At 41.9% G+C, this 14,262-nt stretch overlaps 1 protein-coding gene across 1 annotated transcript in view; it reads right to left on the bottom strand.

Annotated features, from left to right (window-relative positions):
* TMEM131L (transmembrane 131 like) overlaps positions 1-14,262 on the bottom strand; it is an 84,269-nt gene that overhangs the window by 37,904 nt on the left and 32,103 nt on the right. Inside the window, exons 4-7 of the mRNA XM_074147581.1 lie at positions 9,658-9,729; positions 8,613-8,736; positions 7,431-7,547; positions 4,911-5,021 (exon numbers count right to left, since the gene is read on the bottom strand). Of these exons, the coding sequence (XP_074003682.1) occupies positions 4,911-5,021; positions 7,431-7,547; positions 8,613-8,736; positions 9,658-9,729 (424 nt within the window). The remainder of the gene's footprint in view (positions 1-4,910; positions 5,022-7,430; positions 7,548-8,612; positions 8,737-9,657; positions 9,730-14,262) is intronic.

The following is a 14,262-nucleotide window of genomic DNA, read 5'->3' as shown; positions in this document are numbered from 1 at the left end:
GGGTCAGTCCTCTGGTTAGATAAACCTTGATGCTTTGACTCCCCTTCTCAGTGATTCTTGAGAATCGCTTTCATGGTCCTAAATAAGGAGTTGTCAGACCTATTCAATGCCATTGTAGTTCAAAGTAGTTTAAGACCCCACACTCCTATTAAAAAAAAATAATCAGCTAAATCATATTTTTCCAATTTTTTTTAAACTTCTTGACCTGGCATAGCTCTATATGGGAAGCTGCTGGCACCTTAAAATTGAAGCTGCTAATGTAACACGCACAGAGGGGGGGAAAGCGTTACTGGGTTGTATTTGATGTTGATCTGTTTTCTATGGGGATTCTTTATTTCTCTTTGTGAAGCTATCTTCAGAAAAGCAAAAGGGTTTTCCTTTATCTAAGGCAGACAATAGATGCATAACTGTCATGCCTTCTATCTTACAACACTGGTAGGATGGCTGTGTTAACCATAAAGAGAAGATAAAGCATCTGAAAAGAAAACAGTCAGAAGCAGAGTATCCAAGAAGACAAACGCAGGACCATGTTCACATCTCCCAGCAGCACAAGCACTCTGTTTACACTGTAAATATCACTGCCTATGAATCAGAGCAGAGAGCTGTTACGCAGCCTATGATTGCACCAGAGGAGAACAGAAAAGGAGAGGCACAGCACAAGGGGAAAGTTAGCAAGAGCGCTGCAGAGCGGTACAATCACTGCCACTTCATTACCTGCTACTCTATTTTGTATCTATTTTGTAGGTACACATGTGCATACATACTTGCATGTACACACACACTCAGCACCCACAAATCCTATATGAACTGAAGAGAGAAGTCTGATAGAAGCCACACAAATGAAATTCTTAGCGGTTTTGGTAAGTTCTTACACTTAAATTTTAAAGAAACAGAGGCCTTTTTCAAAAAAAAACCCTGAAAACCTGAACCTGACCTGCAAGGAGCCCTGCACTCCTGGCGAAGGTCTAGGATTCTCGCTGGGGGGATAGAACAGCAGGTGATTGCTTAGGAAATAATTCATCGAAAGAGAGACAGAGCACCAACAGGACAGCTGGTACAGGCCAGCTCAACAGCCACCAAGCATCCACAGACCTGAGGTCACTTTTAGGAGGAGAATTCCTCATTCTGCCTTAGCTGCCCTATCAATCAGACATGGCTCTATACAAGATTTTTACAGAGATATTCTTGCATCATTATCAGAACTGCAGGGTTCAAACCACTTCTTGGAGTTTGACTATAGTACAATTAAAAAAAAACCCAAACATTGAAAAAGCCTTCCCTTCTTCCTTGGGCTGATACTTCAAATTTTCTGTCCTGGACAGTCCCTGGCCCTGAAGAGTTATTTCCACTCTGAGAGCTGTTAATATGCTGTCCCTGTAATAATGATTCAGCAGAGTTTCATCAGTTTTTTGCAGGCAGTTATCAGGATGGCACACCAAGGAAACTCTACCATCCTACTACCTTCCTTTTCCACACCCAAGCACCACACTTGCACACATTTGCTTCGCTGATCCTCCGCCCACCAGCACAAAACACAGCTTAAGGAGTCTTGGGTTCCTGCCAGTACTTGCAGTATTTCCCATGTCGTTGGTTCATAAACCCCAAACTCCTGTGGGCAGCCAGCAAAGTGATGCCTGTGTCTCCTACGATAAGACATTCCGCCCTGCAGGTCACTCCTCCATTGACATTTCCAGTGTGTTTGTCAAGCATTTAGAACACAACGAGGCAGTCATGTAACTGCCCTGTTAGTGCCATCCAAATACTAAACAATGCCAAAAAACAGGCAACTGGAGCAAAGACTACATCCAGAAGCTGGGTAAACAAAGATGACCTATATGGGCTCCACCATCTGTTACGGCTTAGTGGTAACTAGCCGCTGCTGAATGGCCACGTGGACATACTATGAATTCACAGTGTTGGACACAGCTTCTTCTTTCCTCTGGACAAGCGAGCCAGGAGCCCAGAAATCCTGGTATCCAGGACCACAGCCAGAGCACGCTGATCCTGAACCCTTTGAAAGCTGAAACTTTGAAAAGAGTAACAGGAGGGAGAAATTCAACAGTAGAAAATGCAACTTTGTCTTTCTTTTTCTTTTCTTGTTAATCACAAGATTTTCTGCTAAAAAAATCCTGGGGGAACGATGGAGAGAAAAGAAAGGCCTGCATACCTTTGCCTATTAAAGGATAAAAAAAAGTCCACAAAATCAATGGAAGTTCATTTGCCACCAAAAAAATGCAAACACAAACCTATCGCAAACCTACTGTAGAGGTAACCTTTCATCTATAATCCCCAGGGATATCTCATATTTCCAAGATATATACTCTGTAAGAGGCAAAATTTCATCCATATCCCTATGCACAATTCTGGCCGTGCACCTTCAAAAGACATTTTTACAAATTGGAGAAGCTGCAGAAAGGGGTTTTCAGTTTGGTTAAGAAATGAGCAGGCCACCACTGAAGAAGATACTACAGAGCATGGACTGCTCGGCTTGGCAAAGAGAAAGCTGAAAGATGCGATGCCACCTACAAATGCTTCTCAGTAAAAGCACCAGAAACAGGAGGAATTATATAAACTAAATGCATTATCTTAACAAACAAATGTAAACCAGCCACAAAGCAATTCAGATTGGAAGTCAGGTGTAGGTTTCCAACCATCAAAGAACAAGTATCTGGGGTTATGGTAATAACACCTCCAGCAGTTCTGAGAAGCCATTTCACCAGCACATGATGGGACTAAATCACGTTACCTTTCTGGCCTTGATGATCAAGGATGTCAGTATTACCAAACGACTTAAACACAACCACCTTTAAAAGAGGAGACAACAGAGGCAGAAAATAGACACACACCATGTAGCACTCGGTGAGCTTTCTGACAGGTTTCTAAGCAGTATCAGCAGACTTCAGAGGCAGGGATACCTTCTGCGTATCAAACTAGACATTGCTGCCCAAGGTTAAAACTCATTCATCCCAGGATAACAAGGGATGTGTATACGAGGCTTACGCTCTCCTGAGCTTACACTGGTATTTTCCTTCAGTTAGAAATTAACAGGGGAAAGCAAATGTGCACAGTTGAGTGAGTATGACTGGTTTGGTTTAAAAGCATTTTCACTAAGATCTCCACTTTATGTTTAATAGTTATGTATCCTTAAGTTTGCACATATGTAGTCACTCTTCCACAGCTTCTGAGCCTAAATTAAACTGGACAAAACAGAATCATACTAATTTTTATGGGATCTGGATCAGAATATTAGTAGGGGAGATTGAAGGAGGCACTTCTGGAGAGGACAGCTATCTGTAGAACAACATTTTTCTAAAAGGAACCCAAACTCGAACCATAAGCTCCTCTTCAGTACTTAGATCTTGTCTACCATCTTCAACAGCTGAGGAACCCGATCCACTGCTGCAGCATTTCTGCCCAAATCGGTGATGTTCAGTGAACTGAAGAGTAATTCCCCAATTCTAGCCAGGCTCAGGAAAATTGCACCCAGAGCTAGGAGAACTGAGTCAACACTCTCTCACAACTCATGCCGTACAACAAGGTTGGTACCAGGTGATACCATGCTGCACCGACAACATGACCTCAAGCTTGTACTCCAGAGAAATAAAGCATAGGAAAATGTTCCTCGCTATGCAGTAAGGAAAATGTCAAATGCTCCCCGAAACTTTTCTCCTCAGGAACTGGGACAGAACTGCAAAGCAGCAGAGTGTGCATCCAAACTTCAGACAATATCTGACAACAACCCATTGAGCTAGATTCAAAGATGCAGAGGCACGTCCTGAACAGCAGCCCAAAACCCCTTCTCAGTTCTACCCCTAGCACTCCAAATTATAAAACCTGAAGATTTTTGGTTCCTTCACAAGAGTCTGTGTATGCCCAGCAGCAAGCACACCTGAGTGATTACAGGACAGGAACCGGTACAGAGGAAAAGAAAGGAAGAGAAGGAAATTGTTGCATTATTCTCAGGTAGAGGTAAGTGCCACATAACCTAACATATATGTAGCAGACTGAAAAATACAATCTGAGCTAAGAATTTTTCTCAGGTAGAACAGAAGACATCATGAAGGCAATCAATGCAGCTTATGTTTAGATAAAAGATTGAATTCTGTTAAGTGCTATAAGATATTTCAAATATGTTTTTGAAAAAAAATAAACCTGTGTAAAATAGAAAGGGAAGTTTGAAAGATCAATTTTCTCAGTTAGCTATTCACTTGAAAGGTTCTCTACAGCCTAGAAGACTATAAAAATAACTGCAACCACAACCAAATGAGAGAAATCATTAAAGCTTCTTTCAATTGAAATAGCTATGCCCTGTAAATCCACCTTGCTGTATCCTCCACATCTCCCCCTGCTTTAGTGAATCTGAGGTAAGCAAAGCTGGTATCTTCAGCACTGATGATACGCGCAGGAGGGGACACTCCAGCCTGACTCCCAGTTCTCATCCTCATCCATGCAGCATGCCATGCTTTTTAACCATGGCAAACTGCTGGTGCAGCCCTGCTGTGAACTGGCATGGGGAATGGGTCTGAAGTAAAAACCAGAACAAACCAAAACAGCCCTTCCCACCCCCCCAGCTTTACAGTACAAAGTTGGGGTTTTTTTCAGGACAGAACAATTCTCCAGTTTAGTTCAGAGCAGGGTCTCACAAATACTTTTGTCAGCGCAACTGAGAGGACAGCACACCACAGAAGCATGAACGAGAACAAGTGGGAATAGTTTAAATGCCAAAGACTGTCTCATAAAGCCAGAACACCAGCTGATCACAGCAGCCCTGTATCTTGCAACCTCTCTCCTGCAGTCACTGGTACTTGGACTTTTTGTTAACATTCCTTGCATCCCAACAACCTGAGGACAAAAACCTTTTATGTCTAAGCAGATTTATGTTTCATCTCCATTCGAAATGTATACTGTACCAGTGTGTGTGATGCCTGGATGTTCTGAATGTGTGGAAGCAGTAAGTAGGTGTTTGTTAGCTGCACCCTAGGTTCTTCTGGAGAAGACGTCAGAGTTCCCGTTCCAAAAACCTGGTGTTAAAAAAAGGGTCATGACATCAATATCTAGTATTTCAGTTATCACCATAACATATAAAACTATTTTGCTAATCATAACAATCTTCCCAAGAAAGAGGTTGGTTTTTCACATTTGATTCTTTTATAAGACAATTTATAGCTATGAAGTTCCAGTGTGGAAAGTAACTATACACATAGATGGCACTTTAGCATCTGCACTCATTCTGGCACTATTACAAAAACAAAACAAAGCACTCACCAGCACAGCATCAGATTATCTCAAAAAGAAAGTATCTAAACACTCTTACTATTCTTCAGATAATTACAACACACATATCACAATTTGGCAGTGCAGTAATTTCTGGAAAAAACTTTGTTATTGTCCAGTTACATACTGACAGGCTGAGAGACTTGGGGTTGTTCAGCCTGGAGAAAAGAAGGCTCCAGGGAGACCTTATAGCAGCCTTCCAGTACCTAAAGGGGGCCTACAGGAGAGATGGGGAGGGACTCTTTATCAGGGAGTGAAGTGATAGGATGAGGGGTAACGGTTTTAAACTGAAAGAGGGGAGATTTAGATTAGATATTAGGAAGAAATTCTTTACTGTGAGGGTGGTGAAGCACTGGAACAGGTTGCCCAGAGAAGTTGTGGATGCCCCCATCCCTGGAAGTGTTCAAGGCCAGGCTGGATGGGGCTTTGAGCAACCTGCTCTAGTGGGAGGTGTCCCTGCCCATGGCAGGGGCGTTGAACTCGATGATCTTTAAGGTCCCTTCCAACCCGAACCATTCTATGATTCTGTACTGAATTCAATGGCTTTGCCTTAAAAATTGAGTAGAACAATTTTCGATCATTTTGTGTTTTTTAAAGTCTTCAGTTTTCAGAGCACTATAAGATTTGCAAGTTGCATGTTTTTACTGCATTCATATTCAGCTCCACCAAGATCAGTTTATGACAATGAGATGCCAGATAACCGGGGGAAAAAAATCATTAGAGGTTAAGAAAAATGCCTTGGGGTTTTCCACTTGTATGCAAAGATTTATTAGTTTTTTTAAATAGAAAAAAATACATGTTTTTAATTAAGAGGACAATACAACGCATTCTATGTTCACTGAAGATCTCTGACTACAGACAGAAATATCCGAACAAAGGAAATATGCTATTATTTTTTTATGGAGGCATTTAAAAGTACATTTGACTATAATAGTACCTCTTCTCCATTTGGGTGAATCTTCTGAACATACTCTTGCATAAATGCATTAGCAACATCAAACATTTTTCAAGGCTTTGGGGCTCTCAAGAGCACTGTAACTGTGCATCAACCATTCAAGTTATGCCCAATTTTGAAATCCTTAAACCTAATGCAAGCTGAATCACGGGTAGCTACTTCCTCTGCTTCAGGTGGCTGGTGAAACTGCACGTGAAAACCAGTCTCTTACTGATTTCAGCAGTAGTCCAAATGGGAGATAAATTTCTTGGTGGCACTGACAGCTGCTTCCCCACAACTTGTTGATATAAGGCCCTGGCTGAGCTGACCAGGCAATAAATCAGGAGTGAGTGTGAGGAGAGATGCCAAAAGGAAAACGTCAGTCACTCTATAAAGCACTCTTGCCTCATCCTTGAGGAAAAGTTCCTGCCAAATGTTGCATTACCTCTAATAAATACTAAATAAATGCAACATTTTTATTAAAAAACATGTATTTCAATTGAACTTACCTATGCTTCAACTTAAGGAGCTTTGTTTTCCAACACAGTACCGAAGTACAGGAATGGAATAGCTAGATGGTTGATTAAAGCTGGCATTGCTTTTAAATCACCAAAGTTAGATTTTTCTTTAACAAATTAATAAAAGTAAAGGATTTGGAGTATTTGATGTCCCTTATAAAAATAAAAAAAAAGCTTAAGACTTGCATGAATTCACTAGTTAATCAGACAATAGACGGCTTTGATGCACAACCACTACTTCAACATTCATGTTTTAAGGGCCTAATACTCTCACCCTGTGCTACATCCCCGATGTGTTTACATAAAATCCTGCAGAGCAGCTGAAAAACACCCGAAATATTTCCTAAATAGGTTTTTCATGACAAATGCATTCCAGGACAGTGCAGTCTAGACTGCAGTACTATATGAAACCACCTAGTAATGACAGGACCATGATCTTGTAAGTACACATATACAAATACACTTAGTTTTATTTCTACTAGTAGTAGTAGCCCCACTAGTAGTAGTAATTTTAACCATATACTTGTACGAGGCATCATGAGACTAGCAAGGTCTGGTAAAAGCAATGAATTGTAAACAGTACTCCACCTGATTTGTATCAGGAATTCAATGAACTTTGAAAGTCTCTAAGTTCAAGATATACGAAAATCACTTTTTAAAACACAAGTAAATCCAAAACTTGAGCTAAAAATAAGAGTAGTTACCTGATATGAAAGTACTCCATGAGATGAGGTATTTATAAATAATGAGCTTTCAATACTGCCTTCTTCTGTTGGCAGGAAGAGTACTCTGAAAGAAATTTTTCCCATCGCTGGAATCACCTGCAGAGAACACAAAGAATCTTGCTTGCTCAGTGCCACTGATCACGACACCCACCGTTCAGTCGCACGGCCCAACAGACACTCCCACACGTACACCCCTATCCGTAGATCCCACTAAGCAGAACCTCAGCCCCGAGAAGTTTCCTGTCTCCACAACTCTTACTACAGGGGAGACCTGAGACCACGCAGCAACTTGCCATATTAAGGCTGGAGCTTCTCAGCTAGCTCAGGCCTCATCAGTCAAGACTCCTTTTTGCATGAGACGTTAATTATGCAGCCACGACAGCCACTGCGTGCACAAAAACACTTCCCGCATTTAGGTACCTATTACAAAGTGAATCAATCCCCACTGTGATATAGAGTCGAATGAATCAAAGCTGAACTTGGGCAACATCATTAGTAACCAAATAGGTCTAACTGAGAAAACAATGACATTTATGTCGTTGTTATAATACCCATTCAGCCATAGGAAAAACACAAATCAGATGAAAGCATAATAAAAACCCTTTGCACATCAGCAGAGGATAAAATCTGGGCTTCATCAAACTGAGATCACAGTGAGTCATTCTTAACATGCGTTATATTGTTATACATCATTAAAAAAATTCAGAGCTAAAATAATGGTCTTAGATCATAAGGCAATTACGCTTATAATTGCAATACAAAATGCATAAAACATTTCACTGCAGCTTTCTTTAAGGAATATACAAGACCATTCAAAAGACTGAAAATTCAAGGCTGTAAAACACCCACATGCCTGTGGATTACTGCATAATGCTGCATAGAGCAGAATGAGGTTTAAACACCCTCTTTAACACTGAAAAATTCTTCTCTTTCTGTGTTACTGCAAAACACATTTCCTACTGTAGGTTTTGGATGTCTTCTCCCTTACCAGTCTAAGTAGAAATGAGAAAAAAAAAAAAAATGCTAGCAAAACAGAAAAAAGTTGGAGGTCCTACAAAAAAGCACGAAGAGAAAACAGAGAATTAAAAGCTTAGGCCAAAGGAAGCACGAAGGCTTGGCACTTGGCCATTACATAGTTTCCAAAAGTACATCAACACTCACCCGGCTATGAGCAGGAGACACATGAAACTGTCTAGTAGCTGTAAACACTGAATTCACTACAACTTCTCTATCTCTACTAGGGTTGTAGGCATGCAGCATTTTAGCACTGGGTAACCCCAGTAATCTAAAAGGAAGAAGAAAAAAAGAGAAAGAAATTACTCACTTTATAAGCACAGGCAACACATAAAAAAGCAACAAACACAAACCACTCTAAAACGTGTTGATACGCAACAATTTCCTAGTTGTAACTATTCTTTGGAAACACGCCAAATAAATTTTGCCCTTTAGTATACAAAGACAAATAAGTAACACTGGGATATGAGAGATGCACTTAGCCAAAACTCATTTGAATCACCACGAGTTTAACAAAAAAAAAAACACAACCTTATGAGGGACAAGTTTTTAATAAAAAAATTTAAAGTTTTGTCAGCTAAAGCAATGATTCTTATAAGGCTTTTGCTTTAGCTAACATATCCTAAAACCCAACATCTTATACATTCATTCTGTGTGTCCTCTGAAACTTTCTTTTAACTCACAAGGGGACCATGTTTCTTTTCAGTTACTATTAGACCAAAGGCTGATTATCCTTTGGGAATAATTTTTAAGGTTTTCTTAGAGGAGAACTAAAACTAAATAAAATCTCAAGTATTCTACCAGGATGTTTTGCCTAGAACTTTCAGGATTTTATTTTCAGAAGTTTAAGGAAGCAACAAGCTTCCCCTCCACTAGGAAGGCAATTTCTCAAGAAACGGACAACCAGCATGAAGAACTGATTTGACATACATGCAGAAACACCTGAAATGTACCCAGAATGTGTTATGGTTCCTTATTCCCTTTTCCTCCTTCCTAGAACTATGTTGATTTTCATTTACAAAGTACTGCAAGGCAAGAAACACAATTCCAGCTCCGTGGCAATTACTTACTTACTATTTCTCTCAGAGAATGGCATGATCTTAGCTAATGCTCTTTACCCAAATGTAGCCCAGTACAATTGTTTCTCCCCACTTGGTTATTAATCAAAATAACAATAATGTAAGATACTCACTGCATTCCAAAATGCAGAACTGAAGGGTGAAAATGTAAGGCCTTCCCATTTGGAGGCATCTTTGCTGAGAAGCTGAAAGAAAAAGGGAAAAGAAGCCACAATTAACATTTAGTGGCCATGATGCTGCTACACTTTGCAGGGAAGGAAGATACGTTACAGGCTCTGACTCTTTATATTCTTAACACACTCTATTTCCAAGCCTTTTCATACATTTCTCTTGCTGCCATAAGACTGATCTTTTAAGAAGGTTTCCATGAAACAGCACATGCTGGAAAGCTCATGCCAATAAAAGTACAGTGTGAGAAGGGTCCCATTTTAGAGGCAACGCTGGCTTGGACAACCTCCCTTCCTCGCACATAACCCCCCAGACATGCTGATACACCTGTTTATGGGGCTACGCAGTTAACTACAGAGTGAAAACAGCTTAAAAGCGTCCAGGGCAATGAAAATTACGTCAGCATGAAGCAGATCCCCAGTCTTGCCAATTCAACATTCACACAAGCACTGGTATAAGGCACACCTGAGAGATGCAGGGGTAGAGGAGTAAATAGCAGCCTGGGCAAAAGCCGACATCAAAAAAAGTGCTTGCCTAGCTGTGGCTTCAATGCAAAAGCCAACTCATTTCTTATATGCAAAAGAGAGTAAGAAATAACGTGAAACATACACATCAACATCTTTCCTTTGCCCCAGGAAAATTCACAATAAAGTTCCCATCAGTTCTAGCACACTTTTAACTTATTTCAACATGAGTCAATCTATACCATAGACAGAAATCCCAGGATATCTTCACCACTTTCTCAATTAAAACTTGCCCTCCACAAGTCCCAACAACCACCATGGTAAAAAACAAGCCCAGCAATTGTTCATTACATCTGGCGTACCCAGTGCTATGCTGTTTAAAACTTCCCCAGAAGCAGTCTGCGTGATACATAGCCAGAACCAGTTTCATCTTTGCTGGATGATACTAATAAGCATCCTAGCAAGGATGAGTCTGAGAAGGGAGGGATGATTGTGGTCTCATTAGTTATCCAGCTGCTTTGCATAATGTGTGGTAGTACAGTTAATTGGTCCCCAATTTAAAAATGTAGTTCTGTAACATTACACCTTTAATATATTAAAGTACCTACAATAATTCTGTTGTTATATTCCAAACCAATAGAGACATCATAATTTATTACCAGTCAGAAAAAATCAGGTTTATTATTATGAAAACATTTCTCATACAAGGAAGGAAACTCCCTCATGCTGTAGCAGGAGGAATGCAATATATCCAGGTAGCGTTTCTGGGGAGCTGCTAGAAAATAGTCAAAGAACAGATGATGCAGAACTACAAAGTCTGGGTGACCGACAGTCTCCTTCCAACCACCTTGTCTCTGCCCCAGCCAACTCTTGCTCCATTCCGAGAAACACCGCAGCAACCAGCACCTTCTTCCCCTTCCAAAAGTCAGTCGCAGAGACATACCCAGAAGGAAAGTCTGAGTATTGCTGTTGTAGACACACACAAATTAAAATTACTACTAGAGTAAAAGCCTTTGGGGTAAGGCACATTTCTTAAGGGTCCTCAGATCCTGTTTTTTATATGCACACACGTATTTAGCAAAATTAAAGTTAAACCAGTGGTTTATGCACTACAGTATCACCTTGAACCCCATTACCGCTTAAGTTTCTAGCATCTTACGGGCACTGCTGAAATACCTTTTCCCACCAGAAAAACCTTTACCGAGAAGGGCAAGAAGATGAGTGCTCCTCTGTGCCAACTGGTGTAACTGGCAGCAGCTCTCCAAATATTACCGATCTTCCTTCTCGGGAGCTCCAGCAGCGCCAGCTCTTTTCCTCTCTGCCCTCACTCTCTGCAGCGGGCACCCAAGGCCCCAGCTGCAAATGCAGCTGTGGAGGTAGGAGACGGCATTTCATTCAGTTTGGGTGGACAAGGCCGTGCTGTAGCACCGGTTCTTAAAATCGTACTGTACGACTGCTGCTCAGACAATGATCACAGCCAACTCTCTACTAGTCAGGAAATGGGAAAAGCCCTGTGAGAGCAGGAGCAGGGATCCCAGGGCTGCCGTCCCATTCCTTCAGCCTGGACCCGGGATGGCTGAAGCCGAGCCTCAGCTAATGAACTCAGCAGGCCCTGAGCCCGCTCCCGAGCACGGGGGTAACGTCAGCGCATCCCTGCACACCCCTCCCCAGCAGCCCCAGGAACAGGCCCCTGCTTACAACACGTCCAGCTTCTGCTCTGCACCCCACAAAAGCTGCCGAATTGCTCCGAGCCCCGGCCTGGCCCCAAAAGCAGAACAGCCACATTCCTGCGGGGCTGTGCTCATCACCCTGCCTGGTGGCCACCTCCCGCCTGCGCCGCTTATCGGCGTGCCCAGAGCAGTGCCGGAAAATAACTCCAGAGCTGACTTCATTCAACAGCAGGACTAGTGGAAAGGGAAACACACCGCTGTTTTGGGTTGGATTTTTTTCCCCCCAGGGGAGAAGACCACAGGTTGGAATAGCAGGAAAGGGCAGGGGATCATTCTGCCCATCACACTTTAAAGCCCACCACTATAAAAGGAAAGGGACAGGCCCATCTACATTAGAAGTGTAATTCTCCAATGTGGTCGGCGGGAGGCTGGCAGCACACCCTTCTGCATCCCTGCGCTCCAAACACAATTCAACACGTTCAGATCTCTGCAGGGGATCCGACACAGAAATCAATGTCAACGGCAATTTTTAAAGACATTCAAAAGTTAAAGTCACATTTCAAAACAAAACATCTACTTTTTGGAGATATATATACATATATATAGATATGTATTTTTAAGAACCTCATCTGACTAATAGATTCACCTCAAATTATACCAAAGCTTTCCCTTTTGGCTGCAGATGACATGTCCGAAAACGTTCACGAGTCATTTCATGAGAATGTTACAGGCCTGGGAAAGACACACAAATATCAACCTAAGAATGGACGTGTTGAAACAACAAATGTGGAGAAACAGTCCTCTTCATAACAAAAAAAGCCTGTTTTTCAACTACTTTTTAATTGCTTTTAAAATCAGCTAACATCACATTAAGCACACAGTCTAACAAATCCAGACTTCACACTCAATGGCATTTCTCTGTTTTTTCAGGCAGATCAGTTGAACACCAATTTCTCAGTGATAAATTTTGATACAGCAGGTCAATTCTAGCATTTCAGGGCACATTTTTAAGCACAAGTGAACAGAACTGGAGGGAAATGGGAGAAAGAAATAGAAGAGGGGAAAGGAATTCCCAGCAACTACTTTCAACACTTAGTAGCAACTGCCTTTGTATCAAAAAAACTAGTTTAACTAGTTATCTATTATCATAGAATGGTTTGGGTTGAAAGGGACCTTTAAAGGTCATCTAGTCCAACTCCTCTGGAATAAGCAGGGACATCTTCAACTAGATAGGTTGCTCAAAGCCCCATACAACCTGACCTGGAATGTTTCCAGGGATGTGGCATTTACCACCTCTCTGGGCAACATGTGCCAGTGTCTCACCACCCTCACAGTGAAAAATTTCTTCCTGATATCTAATCTAAATCTACACTCCTTTAGCTTAAAACCATTACCCTTTGTCCTGTCACAACAGGCCCTGCTAAAAAGTTTGTCCCCATATTTCCTGTAGGCCCCCTTTAACTACTGGAAGGCCGCAGTAACGTCTCCCTGGAGCCTTCTCTTCTCCAAGCTGAACAACCCCAACTCTCTCAGCCTGTCAATGGAGAGAGCCCATCATTCTCCATGCTCACAACATATTTCAAGTGTTGACACCCTGAACCATCCATCTCCATAGAGAAAGAGCAAGAACTGCTGAAACACTGGGGAGGTGAGGGAGGGTCACCCAGGGCAGGGGACAGATGGAGGGACAGGAAAGGATGAGTCCCAGGGACCCACAGCTACAGCTCATCCCCTGGATTGACACAGAACATCCAGCAGAGGGGGGCAAATCCCAGCACCAGGGACATTTGCCAAGGAGAAAGGCAGATGGGGAGCAGACGAAGAGGGGCCAGATAGAGAAGAAGGTGGGGTGAGGCAAGGGGTGACACCAGGGGAGCAGACCAGGATGGAGGAATGCAAGAACCCCTGACCACCTGTGCAAGTGGAGAAACGTGTCACCCCAGAGCATCAGGTTTGGTTTGAGCTTCTTATTGTTGTTGTTTTTAAAAAGGAGCACGAGCTGTAGAATCTTAAGCCACCATATGCCCTCCACTGAGAAGCCCCTGAGGTGCTTATCTGTAGGAAAAAGGACATCAGAGGAACACAGAGAAGTTCCAGCTTTTTACAACTTTTCCTGCTCCAGAAAATAACTTTTTGGGTGTCCTGTTGACGCGGGACTAACAAAAGGGGATGCTAATACAGGGATGGTCGCTACACACATGCTGAGTGTGCTGCTAAATACATAGCTGAAATTGTTTTGCCCTCCCTTCTTTCAGTTCTGTTACTCTTTGATGCAATTAGTAAAAACAGGTAAACAACCAGGTCAGTATGATTTTTATATATTTATTTACAGCCCCCAAACCTATTGTTTATATGCAATGTATATTATCTACAAACATTCGTTCCAAATAAGCAAAGACCTTTTTATTTCCCCCGA

Source organism: Numenius arquata, chromosome 5 (assembly GCF_964106895.1).
Source record: "Numenius arquata chromosome 5, bNumArq3.hap1.1, whole genome shotgun sequence".
Taxonomy (NCBI): domain Eukaryota; kingdom Metazoa; phylum Chordata; class Aves; order Charadriiformes; family Scolopacidae; genus Numenius; species Numenius arquata.
The sequence above is the reverse complement of the archived record's forward strand: the minus strand, read 5'-3'. Positions and strand labels throughout refer to the sequence as shown.